General features: G+C 45.1%; 1 protein-coding gene across 1 annotated transcript in view; it reads left to right on the forward strand.

Annotated features, from left to right (window-relative positions):
• The first annotated feature begins 8,695 nt into the window (after window positions 1-8,695).
• DCAF1 (DDB1 and CUL4 associated factor 1) overlaps window positions 8,696-22,494 on the forward strand; it is a 53,406-nt gene continuing 39,607 nt past the window's right edge. The window contains exons 1-6 of the mRNA XM_035547070.2: window positions 8,696-8,790; window positions 13,199-13,316; window positions 17,777-17,853; window positions 18,609-18,682; window positions 19,658-19,771; window positions 21,733-21,870. Of these exons, the coding sequence (XP_035402963.1) occupies window positions 13,207-13,316; window positions 17,777-17,853; window positions 18,609-18,682; window positions 19,658-19,771; window positions 21,733-21,870 (513 nt within the window). The 5' untranslated portion in view covers window positions 8,696-8,790; window positions 13,199-13,206. The remainder of the gene's footprint in view (window positions 8,791-13,198; window positions 13,317-17,776; window positions 17,854-18,608; window positions 18,683-19,657; window positions 19,772-21,732; window positions 21,871-22,494) is intronic.

Genomic DNA, 22,494 nt, shown 5'->3' on the forward strand with positions numbered 1-22,494 from the left:
CCCTGAAATGAGGTTTTGGTTCCTTCAGCTGAGGCTTTGAGCCCTCAAAGAGGCTTTGAATTCTCAAAATGAAGGTTTGGACTGAAAAATGAAGCTTCACGCCCTGAAGTGATGCTTAATGCCTCTATTTTGAGGAATGAAAGCTTTATTTTGAGGGCTCAAACCCCCATTTAGAGGGCCCAAAGCCTCTGTTTGGGGCCCAAAGCCTCCTTTCTCACTTCAAGGTACTTTCTCCATTTTAAGAGCCCAAAGCTTCACTTTATGGGCCTCAAGTGTCTGTAGGGGCCAAACTCTGAGCTTTGGGTCTATAGAATCATTCTTATGGTCGATGCGTTCAGGGCACAAGCGCCTTTTTTAGGCCCCCATCTCATTTTTGGGCCCAAAGTCTCCTTTTAGGGTCTAAGGCGGAGAGAACGGCGCCTGAGAAGCCCCTGGGATAGCAGGCTGCCGGGGAGTCCCTTCCGGGACTACATCGCCCAGCATGCCACGGGGCAGTGCGCGCGCGCACTGTTGCCGGGGTGGAGCGCTCTGTGCACCGTGCAGAAGGACTACATTTCCCAGCGTGCCTCGGGGCCCCGCGCACACCCGCTGCCTCTGGAAGCCAGCCAAGGCCTGGTCTTGAGAGCCCATAGCGTTGTTTTACGGCCGACGCCCTCATAATGGCCCGTAGCCTCGATTTAAAGCCCGAGGTGTAATTTTAGGGTTTAAAACTTAGTATGAAGAGTTCAAAACCTCCTTTTTGTTAACCAAACAATCCTTGCTAGTGTCCAAAGTCTAGTTGTTTGGGCCTAAACCCTCCCATTCACAGTCCCAATCCTTCTTTAAGTGTTCAAACGCCCATTTTGAGGGTACAACGCCTCATTCATAGAACCCAAAGTCTGATTTTAGGGGGAAAATACTCATTTTGTAAGCTTTAAACCTCATGTTGAGGATTGAAATGCGAGGTCAGCTCGACCACCATTTTGAGGGTTCAAACTCCAATTTTGAGGTCTCAACCCCCCATTTGAAGGACCCAAAGCCTCATATGAGTCACCCAAAGCCTCATTTCAGAGTCTAAAGGCTCCTTTCTCAATTTAAACCCCCCATTTTGAGGACCCAAAGCCTCATTTTCCTGTCAAAAACCCAGTTTTGAGAACTTTAAGTCTCATTTTCAGGACATGGAATTTTGTTTCATGGTTCAATACCTCCTTTTCCAGTTCAAAACCCCTATTTTGTGAGCCCAAAGCCTCATTTTTCTGTTGAAAACCCCATTTTGAGAACTTAAAGCCTCATTTTTGTGACATAGAGTTTTGTTTCATGATTCAAAACCTCCTTTTTCAGTCCAAACCCCCAATTAGAGGGTCTGAAGTCTCATTTGAGGTTCTAAAGCTTCATTTCAGGGCTCAAAGCTCACTTTTTCACTCCAAACCATCATTTATAGAGCATAAACTCCAGTTCTGGGGGTCTTAAGCCTCCCTTTTCATTCCACCATATCCATTTGGGGGGAGCAAAAGTCTCATTTCAGAGTTTAAATGCTTCTTTCTCTCTCTCCCTCCCTCCTTCCCTCCCTCCCTTTCTTTCTTTTCTCTTTTTTTTCTTTTTTTCTTTTTTTTCTTTCTTTTCTTTCTTTTCATTCTTTCTTTCTTTTCTCTTTTTTTTCTTTCTTTTCTTTCTTTTCTTTCTTTCTTTCTTTTTCAGGGCCCAAACCTTATTTTTCAGTCCAAGCTCTCATTTTGAGGGCTTATACCCCAATTTGGAGGTTCCAAAGCCTCATTTCAGGAACCAAATCCTCCTTCTTCAGGGCAGTCTCCCATTTTGAGGGCTCAACCCCCCATTTTCAGAATCTAAAGCCCTATTTTCAGAGTTCAAAGACTCATTTCAGTCAAAAGATTCCCTTTTCAGTCTAACCCCCCATTTTGAGGGCAAAAAGCATCATTTTAGGACCTAAAGCCTCATTTCAGGGTTCAAAGCCTCCTTTTTGAGTTCAAACCTGCATTTATAGAGCTTAAATCCCCATTCTGATGGCCCAAATCTTCATTTCATGATCCTTGGGGGTGTAGAAAGCCCTAGGGATGACATAGAGATTATTGAGGGGCTCTAGACAGACAGCACTGGTGGGCACTGGGAAGCTCTAGATAGCACTGATGGGCACTTGAAGTGTACTAGGAGGCTCTAGACATCACTGGTGTGTCACTGGGAGTATATTTAAAAGGAGTTACTGGGGACCCCCAGTAACCTTTCGTTGCCCCCCAACTACTGCCTGAGCCCCCAGGATGCTCCCAGTGCTGGGATAATGGGAGTTACACGGCTAGATCTGGAGATGTTGCTCTAATAGAAGCACTAAATATTCATCTCCTGTATGGCAGATAACTGCAGCGTGTTGGTAAAACTTCGTGCAACTGCAGCGGTCCCATGGAGATTCATCTTTCAGTAGGTTCTCTCATCCACTGCTGCTCCCCTTGCTCATGGGCAGTATTCTGTAGTCCCAGAGAATGTAATGCTCACTAGCAGCAGCTAGGAGAGGACTGTATCACCAGGAACTCCTCAGGGAGGTAGCGTGGCCTGATGGACTTCTCTGCTACGAAACCGGCTGGGAATGGTCCCAAGCCAGCACACTGAGAGAAGCTGGTACGGAGGTGATTCAAAATGTCTATGGTGAAATCTTGTCTTTATCTCAGTCACCATCATCCTCATATTTCAAGGAGACGGGGATCTTGCTGCCATGATCCAAAGAAAGAAGAAGGTAAACCTCAGTACACACAGCCATAACTCTGCTTTATGTGAATAAGGAAATAGCGTCCTGGCCTCAAAAGCGGTTAAACATGCCTCCCTTTTCCCTCCTGGCTCGCAGCTTTGTGTCTGTTTTGCTAAAATCTCTTGTGAGTTGTGCTGTGCCAACAGCCTGTAAAGCCATAAGTGTATCTAATCACTTCATCCTATCCTTTTAACTTCTCATTGGGCTAAAGCAGTGTTTCCATCCAAGACTGCACATAAGATTACTGTCCAGGCACTGTATTAATTGTCGTATTGCATTACAACGAGCATACAAACATTACATTAAGCACAAACATACATAGGGCTTGAATTGTAAAATAAGGTAGTAAAGGGAAAATTCTTGTCAGTGTTATGAAAGGAGTCGTGCTGGTGGTCTGATAGGCCCAACAGTTCTGAAGGATCTTTTCCTCTGAAGAAGACTTTAAGCAGAAAGACTACAGAGGGGGAAGAAAATTTAAAAAAATAATAAATTGTCTATTCTTCTCAGTGGGGAATGCCAAAGCTATTCTTCCAAAATACCCCTACTTCATAATTCCTTGCATTTTACCACAGTTTAGCAATCCTGTTACAGCAGGTACACCTCACAGATGGCAATGTGGCCTGCAGTAAGGTGCCACTTCTTAGGTGATGACAGTGTTCCTGAGAGCCAGGTTTGAGTGGTGCCCTGCAAATGTGACTCGCTGTGTTGTGGCAGGTTTATCAGCAGGCTGTGAATGATGCACACCAACAGCCCATTTTACTGCTGAGCATTTGCGTGTTTACATGCTGGAGCGTATCATTCACTGCCTGCTCATATACTCAGCTCCAGAAGCAGATAATATGTTTGGATATTTTTCTGGTTAGCATCTGCCAATTCTGGCTTTAGAATAAGGATAAGGATCTGCATCCCAGAGGAATAGATGGCTATATAAAATCCCTTCGCTCATATAAATGGAACTAAATGTTCAAAACGAAGCTCCCCAAAGAGCAAAGCCCATGAGTATGTCTCTGCAATTGCTAACACAATACAGAGTGCCCTGTGAGGCAGTGGCATTTTTCTCCTTTGTGGGTTGGCACCTGGTTGAATTCCTACAAATTTATCTCTTTTCCCTCCCCCTTCCACCCCAAGTGCATCTTCAAGCACTTCTGTTTTGTTCATGCAAATAAATGTATGAAGTTTTGTTCTTGCTGTATACCCTCCCTGTGGGCTAGGATTTTGAAGCAGCTGGAGGAGAGACAAGACAGCATCGTCTGCGCAAGGGGCGGGGGGAGAGGAAGAGGGAGAGGAAGAGCCCTGGGGCCAGGGTCGCCATCCTGGCCCGGAATTTTGAGTTCAGCAGCAGAACTGGCACCTTATGAAGTCACCCAAGATCATCTGGGTTGGTGGCTGTTAACATCCTGCACCAGGCCTGCCTGTGTCTCCAAGGCAGGTGGGCTTGGTGGTGCTCAGTGCTTCAATAAGCTGCCCTGAGACATCCCTGTCCTGCTGGCAGCGTTTCTGGGGCCACGGAGTCAGGGCAGCATGAAGAGAGGTATTGGCAGAGGAATTTAGTCCTTTTGGCTGAAAAACACAAAGTGCTTCATGGGAGAGGGAAACTTAAGGCAAGTGTCTTGGGTAAGTCACAGAACAAGGTCCTGCAGCCTGTCCCTCTTTGTAGCTTTACATCACCTCCCTTCAGCTGATGATTTTTTGGACTTTAAAGTCTGTTAAATACTCTCTGCTGCTAGGGCTGCTTCAGGGCTTCTTTATATGTGTGGTTGAATTTAGGTGTGAGTTGAGTGATCGGTGGTCCAGGTCCAAACGTATCAGTAGCAGTTGCAGTGGTGCCGAGGGCGTGTGGCTGCTGGGAGCTGATAGCTGGTAGAGCTCTGAGAGCTGCAAACACGACCACTGTGAAACTACAGATTAGGATTACCACATATTGCAGAACATCACAAACACTCCATCACTAAGACCCTCAGTGATAAAACAACTAATGAATATTAACAACATTAACATGCTTACACACATCTACAGTGCCTGTAAGTGCTATAGCCCATCTTCACCGATTTGCTTATTGTTTCTGCACGCATCAAAACTATCACATACAGACACCTTGCCCAATTGACTCTTGTAGAGAGAAGTCATGGAGAAAAGAGGGCAGATATAGAACCTGCACTTAAGGCTTGATAATCTCTCTTTAGAGGAGAACAAACAAACAAACATAAGGCTCTCCCTCCTCTTAAAAGGATAGTTGTCTTAAAACTATCCTTTTCCCTGGTTTTCTTTAGGCTTTGCTAGTCAGCTGCTGTTGTTACGATTAATTCCAAAGATCCCTATTGCTGCAAAGTATCAGGAGGAATTTGTTTATATTCCCAGTGTGTGTCTTGCAGGCATTTCATGGTATTCTGTGTATAATCTTTTCTTCCTTCTTTCAGTATGAAGAGTGTTCTTTGCTGATTGAGTGACTGCTTCCTACAGTAACAAAACAGATAAAAAAGAAAAACTCTTGTAAAACTACAAAAACGAGCAAGGGATTTCATATGGTGCCTGAAATGAACATTTAATTCATTCTCAGTTAGAGTTTACTCAGACAACTACATATGCTATTGCCTTAATGCCACTTTCTTCATATTTACTATCCCTTACTTTCTTTATGTTCTCCCTTTCATATCTTGTGCACATGGTTTATCTTTGCACTTCCACTCTCCAAATGTTTTTTTCCCCACTGCTGGATCATAGGTGCATATAGTCATCTCTTTGGGCAATACACAGCCCGCACAACACAGGGCGCAGCAACAACCCCACTTTACAGTGATTTGGGGGAGAGGAGAGGTCTGAATATCTGCCTGAAGCTGCTAGATGACCATGAGAATCTGTGGATAAAGCTCTCAGCAAGACTCTGCCCGGTGCCGGGTCCCATGCGGCGTTACAATAACATGGTTGGGATTGTGGCAGCGCATGACCCCTTACTTCCCCCAACAGTGGTCAGTCTGTATTATTTAACTTTCCTGTAGGCTCCTAGCTTGGGAACACAGGTGTGCTGCCATTCAGATGCTTAACTAGGCAGTTATGTGCTCTTGGCATCAGACTGTCAGGATGGAGGGATTTGGCACCAGCCTGTTCGGAAGAAAGCTGTTTGCCTGCTCATTGCTCATTAGTATCAGTGGTGATGAACAACATTCTTTTGCATTTCTGTGTTCCCAGATACAGATCTGTTTTCTCTGGGCTAAATTCTCAGCCAAACCATTGCTCAGGTGGAAGCTGACTGGTGAGCTTGTGTCTGCATTGCTGAAACCATATAAACACTCTGAGAGCCTGAGGTGCCTGACGGCAAGTCTTGAGGACCCTGCGAGCATCCAGGAGAGCTAGCACAGCTGGCCATGTCCTCGGTGATTTCGGCAGTGAACTGCTTCTACTGGCCTACAGTAGCACAGCAGTGCACAATGGTAGCTGGGCTTCTGCCAAAGCGTAGATCTCTCCCCAGCCCCTCCTCATAAATACCTTGGGTTTAGCTTGTGTTGCTGTGTTAGCTCCAGCTCAAAGAAAATTCTCTATCTGGGAAGCAGAGAAGCTTGATCTGCTGCAAGAAACTTCTCTTTGCTTAGCCTCCTCTGCTAGAGAGAAAACCCAAATGCTTGCTCTCAGCACACAGGTGCAGGCTCAGCTCTCAAAAGAGGCAGTATTTGCATCCCCTAGAACAGCTTCCAGCTCTGCTGCCCCCTGTATTTCTTCTTCGCACTCCGTGTATGAGCTGGCTCCCCTGCCTTGCCTCCTGTCACTTGGAAATGGCAAAGGAGACCAGGCAGAACTTGAATGAACGGACAAATTTTGTATGCACTTTTACACTTTATTTCTTCACCCTGTTGTTGGACGTTTTTGCTCTATGTGTGTGCGCACTAGTGTCTTTTTCTAAGCACGTCAGGCCAAGCTGATTGCTTGTTAATTTGTGTTTTGGGCTGTTTTGCTCTCTTTCCCGTCTTCCCAAGATGCTGGTCTGGTGTGATGATGCCGGTGTGCCACCTAGTGGCTGGACTCTTGTTGTATTCTCAACAAGTCTGCAACTCCTGTTGCACAACGTCTAGCACGGACATTTGGGCCCCATTTGCCCATGTCACCTGCACTGCAGGCAACCTGTGGCAATGTCTGCAACCCCTCCGCTGTGCTCAGTCTGTCCTGGCAGAGAAGTCCCTCTGCACTGCTTTCCTCTACTCGACCTCACTTTCTGTCTCTTTTCTCTCATCCTTTTTCATATAGGCAAGGAACAGGGGCAGACCATTTGCTGATGATGTTTTGCCTACCAGCTTGCAGATATCCATGGCTATAATCTAATCCTTCAACCATTATATTTTGCATGGCATGTAAAAATGTAGCACTATTATACAGATAGCAAACAAGTGCTCCTGGGGAGTTTGGACAGTGTGTAAAAGGCCCCTGGGGCACGAGGGATATTTTTGCAGATGCAGACTGCTGCAGTTCTGCATCACCCCTCATAAAACAACCCCTGAACTATCCAGGGAGATAAAGGCTGGCAGAGTGATAGATGGTACCAAGGCCGGAGCTGAGGCTTCCTGGGAGAGCTTTGTGTCTGCTGCTCACTCACCATGGGCCCACGGGCACTGCAGGCGAGTGCCAGGGTGCAAGGGAGGAGAGCACTCTCCAGCAGAGCACATCATGGTTGAACTGACCTCCACTGCACTCGTGGAAAATGTCCTCCATTCCCTGGTGCAGGTCCCCAGACGTCTGACCTCCCGCCTGATTCACGTAGTGTCCTGCCTGGGGCATGGGAGTTGCAGAGAAACACCCAGGTTTACAAGCATCTTCGCAGGGCAGGTCCAGACCCTCTCAGTTTGGTTCCTGGCACTGTGCTCGCCTCCAGATGCTGCCAGGGAATGAACTGGGTGCTGTGTGCAGTTGCAGCAGCAGTGTGATACACACAAGTGCTGAGAAAGGACTGAACTCTGTTACTGGTCTTACTACTCACCTGCCGTGAGCCACGAAGCAAAATTACCCTGTAGAGGTTGGTGATGGCTGTTGGCTGCTAAGTCAGTAACTACTTAACAGCAGCGTTGGCTGCTAAGTCAGTAACTATTCTCTCAGCTACGCTATAGCAGAAACTGAATTGCAAGTAGAAACATGTTAATGAGCAAACTGACTCCCACAAGCAGGTAACTGCAATTAATAAAGGTGAAGTGCAGGAAGTCAATAAATTTTGTCAGTATAGACCTGTGTCGGAGGTCAAGGTGGGCGATTAACTCTCCTGAAAGCCTTGTCCTTTGCTTGTTGAGCAGCCACAGGTTGGGAGTCTCTCCAAATGTTATAACCTTCCTGATCACAAAGTTGGTTCTCACCCTTGGAATAAAGGTCTGAGCAGGCAGGAAGGTGAAGCTGCTGCCTGGAGGCTCGCTCTGGGGCTCTCTGCCAGCAGCTGAGAGCGGGTGAGGCATCTCAGCCACACGTTTCTGCCCTTAGCTGCACTTGAGGTGTGCTGTGAGCTGACACAAGCTCTGGCAACACGGCTTGTGTCTTTCTGGCTTCTCTTACCAGTGCCGTTCCTCCTCTGATTCAGCAATCACTCCTCAAGTCTAGAAGCTTATTACGGTCCGTACACATTGCTGATCTTATCGCAGTATCGTCAGGTGGTCTGAAGTATGACAGTGACGGAGAGATGAGAAGCAATTTATTTTGTCCAAGGAAGTTCAAGCTCTGGCTCAGCCCCTAGTTGTGGCCATCAGCTGATCGTTCTACGCGAGTATGGAATCCGCCTGGCTGGGCAGCCCGCGCGGGGCCGCAAACTACAACTCCCAGCCTCCTCCGCGGCGCCGCTGCCGGCGGGGCGCACGCGCGGAGGCCCTCACGCCGCGCGAACTCCGTTTCCCGTGAGCCCTCCGCGCGAGGCCTCGGCGTCCCCCCCCCCCCCCCCCCCTCCCCGCGCCGCCGCCGTGACGCGCCCCGCGCGGTGACGCGCAAAGCGTGTGCCCGCCACAGCAGTCGCGGCCGCCGCGGGGTGCGCGGGGCCGAGCGCAGGGGCCGGGGGCAGCGGCGGCGGCGGCGGCGACCCGGGGGGCGTCGGGCAGGTAGGGGGCGGCGGCGGCGGCGGCGGGGCGGGTGGGGCCGGGCCGGGCCAAACGGAGCCGGGCCGGGCCAAGCGGAGCCGGGCCGGGCCAAACGGGGCCGGCCTGGCCTGTGGCCGCGGCCTCCGGGCCGGGTCGGGCCGGGCCAGGCTGGGGGTGCCTGAGGGAATGAGAGGGGGGTGGGGGAGGGGGCTCGGCGCGGCGCCTCCTGCCCGCCCGGCCCGGCCCGGCCCCTTGGCCCCCAGCGCCGCGGGCCGGGCCCTCGCGTCCCCCCCCCGGCCGTTGTGCCGGGCGGCGGGCAGCAGGGGGCGGCTCCTGAGCCTCGTGCCTGCCCCGGCACATCGGGCACGGCCTGCTGTGAGGGCGGAGGGCCGGGAGGGCCCGGGGCTTGGTGGCTTTCCCTGGCCTCGGAGGTGTTGTAGCCGTAAAGGCTCTTACAGCGGTGCGCGTTCTCTTGAGAAACGTTTAAAGCAGCGTGAGGGATGTGTCCTGGGATAGCAGCCAGCCGAGAGCTCGCGGGGTGTTAAAGGGGGAGGCTGAACAAATGGGGACTTCCCCCAGAGCTTCCCTCAGGTGCAGTAAGGAAACGTGACTTCTGTTCCCCGTAGGTTGGGAAGATTGGGGTGGATTGGGGCCGGTTCCCTTCCGTGGATTGGGGCCGGTTCCCTTCCGCGAGTGAACTTGAGCGTTGACAGCTCGTTACACTTCAGCATTAACTTTGGCATGGTTGTTTCAGACTCAACAAGTTGAGGCAAATAGCTGACTTGCATCTCATCTGTTTAAAGAATAACTGTAATTAGTAGAAGAGAATTTTTTTTTTGAAGAATTCTTCGTGTTAACAGACAGATTTGCTGATTCGCTTGCTGTGCATTTAATTAGGTTCCGATTGCTGAGTTCTTAATTTTCCCATATGGGGTTATATTGATTACATTAGATTTCCCATCTATATTGTCTCCTTCACTGTACTTCAACTCATATGTAGGTAGAATATGGAACTTGATTATTTAAGCTAGGTCAAACTATGGTTATTAGAATTTGAGTTGGCTTTATATGTGTGGGTGTACAAATCCTCTTGTAATTTTTGTCCACACGTAAACTCAAATGTGCACTCTTTCGACGAAGATGATTAAAATTGATTTTTTTTCCTAAGTTAGTGTTTTTGGTTTTGCTACGTGACTCTTATTTTCCATTTAAGTCAAGACATGGATTTTCAGCTTGTTTCCCAAGTAACCAAGTTGTCTGTAGACTTTCAGCCTTAACAAATAAATCTATTGTCACCTAAGAAGTTTGACACGTAAAAATGCTTATCTGTACTGAAGTCTGTTCAGAACCTTATAATCCTTTTCATGAGCACGACGCGATCAATAAGTGAATGGCATGGAGTGTTCCTGTGGTCAGCGTGAGGAACAAAAGGGTGAAGCTGAACTGCTTGATCTGTACCGAGCCCTTATCGAGGTCTGCGGTCAGAGGCCGCTGGGAGCCGTATTCCTGAGTTGTGTAGAGATGTCCGATCAAGGTGTCCGAGGCTTCGTGTCAGTGCTTCTGAGCCTCAGTAACGCTTTATCCTCAATAACTTTTTTCTCTTTTCTGTCAAGCTTTTACATCTTCGTTCAGAAGAGTAAAATGTTCCCAAAAACGCTGCTGTGATACTGGAATGCTAACTAGTGTTTGGCATTAAAGCAGCGCCGTGTGCTGCTCTGTGCACTGACAGAGGTGTGTGGATTTTTAGTGGAAGTGTTCACAGTGAGTCACTGCCAAGGTTGTAAATGTTTGTCCTTTGTCCAAGTCAAATCCCTTGAGTAACTCCTTGGTTTTGTTTATACCAGTTCTATTGGATCTAAATATGATGTTTTGTCAGTAGTAGTTTTAGGAAAAATAAAACATTCCAACCACTGGCTTATTGGATAATGTAATTGAGACTTGTAGTAGAGTGTGATTTTTCAAAACTTTTTTTTTTTTAAATCCTGGATTTGAGTCCATCCCTGTTCTCCTAGTTCCTGGAAAGCAGTTTAAGGTTGCGTGAGTTCAGCAGCTTGTCCTGGGGAAGCAGAGCTCCCCCACAGGCCTTCCTGGCCAGCAGGCTGGGGACATTTGTGACATTTAGCGGTCGGTTCGTACCATTGGTGGTCTTGTCCTTTCTGCAGGGTTCTTCACTTTGGTTTAAGATGGAATTCTTGAAAGAAGTGAGCGCAGCAGGAGTCGCTTTGATTCTTGTATTTCAAAAGGCATTTACCTGCCATAGTATTCCACCCATATATATTTTACAGCTCCTGTGGAATTGGGTGCTCCTGAGGTAGGTTTCTGTCATTGCCGCTCTTTGCAGCGCCACCTGGAGAAGTCAGATCTCTTTGGGTACGCCGGGAGGGGTAAAGCCTTGGGAACGAGAGAGGTGCCTGGGAGAGGCACCTCCTTCCACTGCCGCGTGCCCGTGTGGAGGGCGGCAGGTCTGTGCTTCAGCTTTATTGCGGGGGACGGCTGTGTATCAACACGGGCTGTCTGGACGCAGGGTGTGCTTTAAGTGAGGCGATGCTGCGGGCTGCAGGGATACCCAGGGTCGTCCCGTCCTCCTTTCGCGTGGCTGCGGTAGCACCGTGTGTCCCAGGGGACAAGGCGAGCGTTTCCCCGATCTTCCTGGCTGGAGCTTCGGTCACCCGTTGCTGGTATTGCTAAAGCAGAGCTTCTCACTTCCTAGCTGGAGCAATTAAGAGTTGTTAGGGGGAGTAAGCTGTTCTGCAGGTTGCAGAAGAGCCTGTACTGGCCTTATGCAAGCTCTGGGGTCACAGGGCGTCTTTCTCTGTATGCCTTGGGTATAGGATGAAGGTGGAGATGCCCGGAATGGTTGAATGCAGTTACCGGTACAGCGCTTGCGTTCTGAAACTCAAATGTTTTTTCTGTGATACTTCAAAGCTGAGAAATGCTGCTGGCAAGCGTTGTTGCGTTGATGAAAAAAGGTATGGACCTTCCTGAGCTGGGAATAGGTTCCCTTGTCGGAGGCGTTGCGTTGTCTGTGTGTGTACGGTCTCAGCATGTTTTGTTGCCTGCATTCAGGGAGTGCTTTTGCCAAGGCAACTTATGCACGCGCATCAAATTTCCCAGTCTAATTCTATGGTGAACAAATAGTGAATTCTCTAGATAAGATTATAATGACTTATCACTCAGAAAGCATCACCTTTCTGTATGCGTAGGTGTTTTTTTCTTTGTTAGCATACACTCATTTTAAGTAGTACTTACTAAAGCGGTGTACTTCGGACTCTGTCTTACCCTTGCGGGGTTATTCTCATAGTCTTTGGGTTGATGATTTTTGCACAGTTTGTGCCCATTTTGACTCCAGCTGGGTGGCCTTCCCTTGGAGGCTCACACGAGCTGAGCAGCCGCGGTACGTTCCTGCAGAAGCACCTGTGGGACGGGAGGCAGAGCTGCAGGGAGCTCACCCGTTCCCTGGGTGAGCGGAGGCTGTCGGCAAATTAGAGGTATCCAGCTCTCAGTTGATCATGGGGAGCCCTTTCAGAATGAACCTGCTGCAATTGTACATGTAACTATGTTGAACTGTGGCTGTCTCTTCTTTGGCTGATTCCTAAATACATATTTCAGGGGTTTATGCGTATGTGACTGCCCCAAAAATGGCCTATCTGTATTTAACGAGGTTTTAGAAAGTTCCTTCTCTGCATCAGTTGTGACGAATGGATATTTAATCTTACAACAGATAGACGTTGGCCATGTTACAGCTAATGAAATGCTAGAATACTTAAGGGCATGGCATTTTGAGACAGATTGTTCTAGTTTGATCTGTTGATGTGTCAGTGGTAAAAAAAAAAAAAAAAAATCTACTAGAAGAAAAGTTGACAGCTGGAAATTTAGCGGCTTAAACAGAACCCAGAGTGAGAGCTCCCTTCATGAGATGGTACCTTCACAAGTCACTTGGTGCTTTCTCTGCTGTCCAGAGCGTGCTGTCCTGCGGGCCACATAACCTGCAGTCACGGCACCGACCATAACTTGCTGTCCTAGCTTTGCCGTTTCATGAATAAATCTCGAGCACGAGCAGGGGCCTAACTCAGGCCTCCCTGTGGAGGTAGGGTTGATCAGCTTGAGCGCTGGGCGCGTGGTGAGGCGTGCGTGCTTCCCTCGTGGTCAGGGTTGGCGTGCACCAGTTAAGACTTGTGTTCAGTGTGCGCACGTTCTTTATTCTTCAGGCAAAGCACCAAAAGGAAACTTCCAGCTTTTCAAGTGAAGTTCAGTGTTTTTTTGGCGCTTAGTCTTCTCTTCCTCATTCCTTGTTGCTGAATATTTACATGCCTCTTCCACGTGGCTTTTAATCTTTGATTTAGATTATTTCAGCGAATATAGTAAAATTGTGTGGGATTTCTTGCTCATCTTCCTGCTTATTTTGTTGTTGTTTCTTCCGCTGCCTTAGGCTAAGCCATGACTTCAGGATCTGGTCATGTGGACTCCAAGGCTGAGCTCACTACTTTGCTGGAGCAATGGGAGAAAGAACACGGCAGTGGGCAAGACATGGTCCCTATTCTTACCAGGTGAGTTCCATTACATAAATTCCTAAATCTGAATATCAGAAGTTACCGGAGAGCAGCTTTTACCATGTTTTTGCTTGAAGTTTTTACGTACCCAATAAACTGTTGGTAATTAACTTTCTTTGGCCAGGAAGTTGAACGATGACTTTAGTATTTAATTTTACATATGTTTTTGTTAAGAATTTGATATTGCAAAGATCTTACGCAGTCTGCTTCTAAAACATAAATTTAATTCTCTGAGTTAATAAAAGTCTGGGGAATCATTAAATGGATGAAATAATTTCAGTATGCGCACCTGCAACTTGTGAAATGTTGATCGAAACAAATCTACAAGAATGTTGTTTCTTCAGAGTGGTGGTATGGGGCTTGTGACGGAGCTGACATCGGTCAGTTTATGTGAAAGTGAGAGAGGCTAGTAACACCATTCGTTAGAAGGCAACTTCTGCTACCGGAGGAACACTCAAAATGTCAATTGTATTTGTAGTTTCCCAAGCCAGACCTCTCTGGGATAAACGGATAACATCCTTACTATAACTGGAGATCCACAGAAGTTCCACCCAACTCCTCCTCACCCCTTTGCCCTCAGACCTGTAGCCTGCCTAGTCCCCGCAGCAGGACCTCCTGTGCTTACTGGCCCATGGGGAATGATCCAGGTTTTGGTACCGCACTGCTCTGTGGTGTTGGGATGGACACTTTAGTGCACAGATCCTGAGCTGGCGTTGGGTGGAAATAGCAGAAATCTGCTGGAGCTTCTTTGCACAGATCTGTGTCGTTCCTCACCTTGTATCATATCTTGTTCTTTTTACTGTGTTTTAAAAATAACAGCACGGAAGAGGAAGATGAGCAGCAAAAAGATGATCCTAAACACTTACTGTGTAGGTCTCCTAAAAATCAAGACATGTATCGGTGTTTCTTTGTGTATTGCTATCTGATTTATGTCTTGAAGGAAACATATGTGACACATCCAGGCTTTTTGTTGCAGGCGTGAGCACCAGAAATTTAATATATTCTAAGAAATATGAATTCAGCATGTATTTTCTTCCGTTGATAGCAGTCTGGCACTCCTTACTCCCTCAGCTCCTTGAGTTCCTTACATCATTTATGCCCAAGCAAATCTGATAGTTCTCCTTTGGTTCTTCAGGGTTTACGTGCAGCAGGCAGAGTGACTATGGATGGTAAGAGCTGGGGTATTTTGGCTTTAGTGGAGGTTACACAGACTTGTTTAAGGTAGATCACAAGGGGATTGCAGTGCTTCAGGTGTCAGTGGAAGCTGTCTGTCTGTTTGGTGTTCTGGGTTTTAGATATGGCATATGTTTAAAAAGAATTTGCTGGAAGAGGTGCTAGGGATCCTCCCCAGCTGGAACTGACGTTAGCTGGTGTCTGGAGGCACAGCGGTATTCTTGCACATCGGTTTAGACTTACGGCAGAGGAAGCTGTGGTCGTGCTTGTTGGTGAGTGACATTTTTCTACTTCCTTCTGAACTAGTTAGAAGAAAAACTTCCCTTTGTGGACGGGGGCCTGTTAAAATGTGATTCTGAGGCAGCATATGTGAGAGTGCAGCAGTGGTGAGTGTTTGGACAGGAACAGGAACACTGTGGGCCACAGGAGAATTGTTGCCTCTAAATAAGCTAGTTTTCTGGATTAACAAACTCGTGTGTCAAAAGTGTGTCAATCAAAGAAATTGCTTGGGAAGCAGTGTCAGCAAACAGCAGGTTTTTCAACAAAATAAAGATACTTTTCAAAAAATTGTGAATTGAAACAATCCTGCAAGAGCCATAGTTTGTAGGGTGGGCGCAAGTCATGTTGAACTGTACTGGAGAGTCCTGGGGGTTGGATCCTTCCCAGCATCCCAAGAGCCCCTTACGTAAAGGGACTAACTCAGCAGCTCAACATCTTATGTTCTGGCTTCACTTCCACAACCCAAGTTTGTGACGTAGTGTGCTGCAGCCTGGGATTGTGGAGCATCTTTTGTTGTTTGTAGCCTGTTGTAAAGGCGCAGGTTGGTCGTTGGTGCCAAATGATGGCGCAGAGCAGCATTAGGGCTCTTTATGTTGTGCCATTTACATCAGCAGGAGTGTTGCAAAGTTTGCGTACTTCCGTCTACCACTGCCCCTTCTTTCTTCACCCCCAAGTTGAGCCTTATGTTTGTGGCAAGTGAAGATGAGGATCTGACAGTTTTCAAAGACTATCTGCGAAGGCAGTTGTAAAGGGTTTGGCAAAAAATTGAAAAAGCCAAAAGCAGGAGCGAAGACCGCTTACTGCCTGCATAGAACCTAAATCTTGTCCGCAGATTCAAGCGGGTAGAGAGCCAATGTTTTATCAGGTGAATAAGGGAAGTCTTGAAACCTGAGTGAAAGCCCAGTGTTTTTGTGAATTGTATTTTGTTAAAGCCCTGTGTGTCAAGTGCCTATTTTAAGAGGTGGGCATGAGCTTTGTTGGTTTGTCAGTTCTGGAGTGATAGGAGAGTTGAATAAGCTGTTGATCTAGACAGATTCATCCAAGTCACTTTACAGTTACCCTTTGTGTGCTAGAAAGGTATTATATGTGAGCTTAATCTTACTTGTTTTCTCTTTGAAAGTCAATTTTAAAGAGGCAGTGCTTTATTTTGACCAAATGATTGTGCCTAATTGTCTCAACAAACAAACACCCTGTAATCAGTGATGTGTGTGCCTGTTCTGTCTAGGCTGTGATAATGTTGTCATCCCTGGAACCGCTCAGCAGCTTCAGCTGGCACGTTGCTTGGCTGCCTACCTAAACAGGACGGACTGATGAGAATGTTAAGCTCACTTTCTGTGCTGCTTGTCAGTCCTTTCTGGCACACGTTCAGCGTCCTGATTATCGCCTGAAAAGACCTAACAATCTAGGATTCAGGTTCCTGACTCCCAGCTGTCTGTCAGCAGGTACCCCTCAAGCTATTAGTTCCCATGGAAAAAAAAAAAGAGGAGCTGGCAGCGGAGTATTTAAGTAACCAGCTTTTGCCAGAAATCCGTGAGAGCTCGAGCTGTGCCACCTGTTAGCAAGGGATGCAATTTGCGTCTCTTCACATTCAGGCTTACTGAAAGTAAATATTAGAACCACACAGGATAAACAGTTTGAAAGTTAATTGTTGTATCAGAGACAAGCAAGGAAGTTCTTTGCTCATCCCCAATAAGCTAATTTGGTGTTCCTGCAATCTGTGCAGGCTTCATAACATCTTCTGCCCTTCTGGCAAGTCAGTGTAGTTCACAGAGGCGCAGATCTGAGTGTGTTTTTGTCTCCGATTGATCCTGGCATCACAGGATATTTTTCTGGAAAGTAACAGGAACAAAACAGAAGTCAGTGGCCTTCTGTAAGTGAGATCCCCTGTGAAAGATGAATATTTTTCCAGGGATTGCTGCAGTGTTCCAGTAATTTTCTGTCCTCTATTAAAAAAAAAAACACCTAAAACAACAAACAACACTGTCTCTAGGTCACCAGCCTGGAGGTGCTAAGACCTTGATGTAAGGTCTCACCTCTGCACAGCCTGTGAGTTCTGCGCCCCTCTTTAGACCTCAGCGGAGGGGAGGGAATCAGGTTTTATATTGAGGAAATGAGACTAATTTGCTCATGTTTTTTGAATGCTGCTCTTTATTTCACCTCAAACTGCTTATATTTCTGCTTTAACACTTCTTGGAGAGAGATAGTAGAGGACTGTGGATTATTTATTGCTTTGCTATTAGATAATCTCCCTCTTCTTGATTTTGTTTAAATAAGGAAATGAATTACTTTTTATTGCTCATTCTAAGTGAATTGGAGCATGGGATTCTGGTAGACAGGACCATTTAATGTATTTTGAAGGTCTATGAATAGGAAACTGGATGAGTTTCTCCTTGCACTATCCTTAGTGGTAACTGACATGCCAAAAGGTTGAGCTTGTAGCTGAAGGGGTAAGCTTAACAGAGATTACATAATACTACATTAAATATTTTATTATTACACATTTCTATTAAAAATTAATAGATAGAAACGACAACATAAGTAGTTCAAATGGGTGCCTCTACGCAGTCCAAATAGGAAAGAGGACTGAATCACCTGTTCAGGGCTTACCCTACTGCACGAGAGGGACCGTGATGGTGAGAAGTGCTACTTGAGCCCCTTAGTTTTTGTAGCTCTTCACAGTAAGTGTTGTAGAACATCACCGTGACTCTGACATGGGTAAATAAAAGATATTGGTTCCTCCAGAGCATCATGCTTGTGCATCACTGTGATGTTGACATGGGTTCAGCATGTTTTGGGAGGGTTGGTGAAGAATAAGATACTAGAGGCAAGTCTCTTTTCCTCACCCTTCTGAGTGGACAGTGGAATCCCCTGGTAACACCAAACGCCATTCAAATGGAAGTTGTTGAGCTGTTTGAAAACACTTTGACAAAGAGGCTAATATGAGGATCTGTGTGCTGGAACAAGATGGAGCGGATTAGGTTCATTGCATGTTGTTCCTTCTGTAGGATGTCCGAGCTGATTGAGAAGGAGACTGAAGAGTACCGCAAAGGGGACCCAGACCCATTTGATGACCGACACCCGGGTAAGACATTCTGAATGGTTTTGGCAGCACTAGCACAGTATCAGCTGGTACCTAGTTATTTGCATTTAAAAGTAAGCAAAATCTAGCTTGTATGTGTCTACTGCTGGTCAAGGTCTGATAACTGCTTTTTCACTGAGTCTGTTCTGTAGTGCTGATAGCTGGCATCTTTTGATGTTTGCTGCAATATTTTGAGGCCCTGGGTAGAGTTTTGGAAGGGGTTTCAGGGTTTGGAAGGGGTTTCAGGGGTTAACTTATGAAATAAGGATACAGTTGTGTTAGCAAGTTGTAGTTAGTTTGATGTACTGGGTGTGAGATAGACAGAGAGGACTGTCTCAGATTAGCTTGAATTATTTGTTCAGTAAACGCTTTGCAGTAGTTTCATGTAGCTTCTGATGCTTTTTGTCTTATCCTTAATTTGTGGGTTGTCTTTTGGGGTTGTGTGTGTGTGTGTGTGACTTATTAGCATGTTACTGAGACAGTTTGATGTTTGTATCTTCACTGTCTATAAAACTAACAATGCAACAGGGTTGGACCACTTCGATGTGTTGTGCTTTGACCAGTAGACATTTTGAGGAGGTAATGCCTACAATAAAAAATGTTAACTTGGTTAATAATTTATGACTTCTTCTATCATTTTCTTTCTGAGAAAGGTCCTGCTGACTAGAATATTCCACAATCAGTTTGAAGACAGTAGTTTAGTAATGATCTCGAAGTCTCAAAGCAGATAGATAAGTCTTTTCCTGCTTCTTCTACAGGTCGAGCAGACCCTGAGTGCATGTTAGGTCACTTACTAAGGATACTTTTCAAGAATGATGATTTCATGAATGCGGTAGGTTTGCTCTGAGAACTGCCTCTGCCAGGTGTTCTCGACACCTTATGTTTTTTGTTTACTTTGTGCTAGTTGATGTCAGTATTTGTGCCTGTTTAATATTAATTTTACTGATGGTGGGACTATTTCTTCTGTAGCAGTGGCTTTTAAAGTGTGTTTAAACGCAACTTGCTTGCTACTGTTGAAGTGACCCAAGGAAAGGGGAGTTCATGAGCTGTTCAGGAGTACTGAAATGTGCATAGTAACAATTAAATTAGTTCTTCTCAAGGTTTATCAATCTCTTTAAAGAAAGTTTTAAAAGCATAATTAATTTGTGTAATGGAAAGTAATACCACTAATTCCAGTGCCTTGTCTCCAAACACTTGGAAATGCTGGACTGCCTGTAAGAGCAGCTTATATCAGCTCTAGGGGGCTCAGGCAGAGGATTTAGAGGCAAGTCTGTCTTTCCTCTTGTGCTGCTGTATTCTAATGTGAGTTAATAGCTAGAACTTCTGTTGCCCTCACCTCAGCGCAAGCACCTGTATCAGTACGTGTTTCTGTAAGGGTTCTGCCAGGTTGCTTGCATGTAGCCTTCTGCCTTAAACTGTGAGCGATAAGCAAACATAGATGTCATTAAAGATGTGTATTTTTGATGTATTTAACTTTTAATGTTTTTTTTTCAGCTATTAGCTTTGCATATTTACACTGTTATTGAACTATAACTTTTTTAGGCATTAGTCTTTACAAATCACTTCAAGATAGGTATTTAGTCAGTGAACAGCAGATTAGAGGGGAATTCTGTTTGTCAGAGGAATTATTTCAACTTTGGAAGCACTGAAGAGACCAGGTTAACAGGTTAGTCATTTGTAGATTCAGGGCTTACATACTGGCACTTCTTACTCTATCATTTTGCTGATGTGGGAGTTTGCAAGGACTTCACTGCACTGGTTTTGGTCAGTTGAATTTCAAACCAATGCTCTTCCTGATCTTCTCTAGCTAGTGAATGCTTATGTGATGACAAGCAGAGAACCTCCGTTAAACACTGCTGCCTGTCGGCTTCTTCTGGATATCATGCCAGGACTGGAAACTGCTGTCGTCTTTCAGGAAAAGGTATTGTTTACACTGATGCTTGGTTTATAAGCTTGGTGTATTATGTACTCCAACAGTTCCTCCCACAGGAGAAACCAGTAAAAAGGAACATTGTCTCTCAGAGATAGGATTTCAATCTGTTTAGCCTTAGTAACGGGTTGGGGCTTTTTGATGACGGCTTGTTCAGCTGATCAAATCTTGGGTATTCCGCAGCTTGTAAGTTAAAATAGGACTGGTTAAACCAGCAGATTAATGTTATGGGAAATCTTGTACTTTGAATTGTTGTTTCATAGGCCTATGAATGGAGCAGACTGTATAGAATGTTAAGACCTGCTGGTAGGATTCTCGCCAGGTAATTCAGAACTACAGCAGAGCAATAGCATTATTCGAGCTAAATGATAAGCAAGTCATACTTTAACTAAGCAGTCTAAAATCCACATGGTTCATGGGGATTATCTGGAATTGCAATGGACAGCTGAATCAGACTTCTGTATGTTGGCAAGTGTGGTTTTTGAAGGAATGCACAAAGAGTTGAAAGTGAAGAGGAAGTAGATTTCACTCCTGAGCCCCATTTTCTTCATCTGTAAAACTAACGTAGTATTTTTCTGAAGTTGGAAAATCAGATAATGCTTTATGTCAAAGTTCCAAATGAGTTTCTTTACTATTAGAAATACGAATGTGAACTCTAAGGCATGGTAAAAGGAAGGAATAATGAGCTCCCTTTCTGAAGGAGTGAATTTAATTTGATGTGGTCTTTGTGGTCTGCCCAAAGGCTAAGGCTTTGAGACTTTAAGGCAAAAAAGCTAAAATAATAGGTTCCTTATTTGTGGAGAATATAGTTTTTTGTTGAGACGCAAACTGTGTAAACTGAAATTAAATTTTAAAATTAAGTTTCGCACTTAGGGGCTTTTCTTTTCACTAGAGAATATATAGTTCTATTCTGCTTTTTTGGGTTCCTGTATGTAGGAGGCTTTAGGTCAGATAACAAATCACTATTTGAAGTGTATTATTCTGGTCATAAAGAGGCCCTCTAGCGGCCAATGGCTTTCACATCTCATTGATTTTTTTAATGACATAAGAGCAATTTAATAATAATGCAATTTTAATTAAATATAGAACAGGCAACTCTTTCAAAATCTGTATGCTGATAGGTCTCATTGAAATTTGTGTCTATTCATTATTTTTAAACATTTATTGTATTGTACCCACGGCCCAAATTTATGCTCAACACTTCATTAGCGTGACACGAATCTTGTGATATGATGTTTCAAAAATCAGATAGTGATTTGGAGGAAAACGTGTTTCATTCTAACACATAGTCTTTTAATTGCCTGTTTTAACTTTAATTAACACTTACTCAGCCTTGTTAAGAAAAATTGTGTGGTAGACTGTGTTCAAACACTGAGTTTCACTGTTAAAAATATAAACAATATTTAACATTATGATTTTCAAATGTATGGATTGTTATAATTGCATGCATTCCTTTCTTCTCCAACCATTATGGATTTATGACTGAGGATTATTTTTTTTTGGTGAGTAGTAATGTAAAGAGTTCCTCTGGCACCAGGTAGCTTGCTTGTTTAAGTGACTTTTCAATTTGGCTCTAGTAAGCTGTTAGAGAAATGGAAGAAATTTACCAAAATTCTGTTTTACTGGGTGAAAATTCAACACTGCTTCTTTGAGATCTACTAAATTGCTGGAGTTCTATATTAGCGAACCTTACAGGAGCTGTGGGTTTGTTTTTTCACTAATCCTGATTCTAAATATGTAATGCCTGGAAATAGTTTTATGTATCTTAAAATGTTTTTTTTTTTTTTGCTTCCAAGTATTTTAAAATTTTGATTCATGATGTAATCGGTAGGAAATCTAGCTTGGTCATTACGTGGGACAGGGAGAATTACCAACAGGTGCTTACACTGGGACCAAAGGAGGAAAAATGAAGTGTAATTGTTGGAATTGCTTTCTTATTTTCTTCATTATAGGAAGGCATAGTTGAAAATCTCTTTAAGTGGGCGCGAGAGGCTGATCAGCCACTAAGGACCTACGCAACAGGGCTATTAGGAGGAGCTATGGAAAACCAGGATATTGCTGCGAATTACAGGGATGAAAATTCACAATTGGTAATGATATCTTGATGCATGTTTTCCTTTAGAGAACAGATACCTCTTTCTTTGAGAGTGTGTGTGGTGGAGCTCACGTTTAGAAATTAATGTATGATTTTGTAGTGGTTATAATATCTGTAAGAGTCAGTAGTTCATGCTTTCCATCCTTTCCTGACCATGAATTTGCTGAGGAAACTTTGCATCCGTAACGATTGCATATGGTGGCTTATATACGGAGCAGAGACATTGAAATGAAAGGTAAATCAACATAGGGACAACTTAATATGAAATTTTATTATAATTAGACATTTTTATTCTAAGTCCTTCACCAGTATGATGTTTATCAGCAATTGAGATGCCTTTCAGAAGAAGGTAGGCTAAGCAAGTTTGGCTCTCGGGACAGTGCACAGCATGTCACTTACAGTGTGTCAAACCATAGGCTAATTCTTCTAATTCTTGCACAGTTAAGGCCTTTAGAGCAGAAGTGAGCCTTTAGCTTTTGTAGACCTGCAGTTTTTCAAAGCTGCACCTTCACAAGGAAACATTGCCCTTATCCCAGGCTACATGCAGATGGTGGAAGAACGTTGCAAGATGGTGCGTGGTTCTTCTAGCACCACGATAGCTCATCTCACTTTGAAATTA

Source organism: Cygnus atratus, chromosome 10 (assembly GCF_013377495.2).
Source record: "Cygnus atratus isolate AKBS03 ecotype Queensland, Australia chromosome 10, CAtr_DNAZoo_HiC_assembly, whole genome shotgun sequence".
Taxonomy (NCBI): Eukaryota; Metazoa; Chordata; class Aves; order Anseriformes; family Anatidae; genus Cygnus; species Cygnus atratus.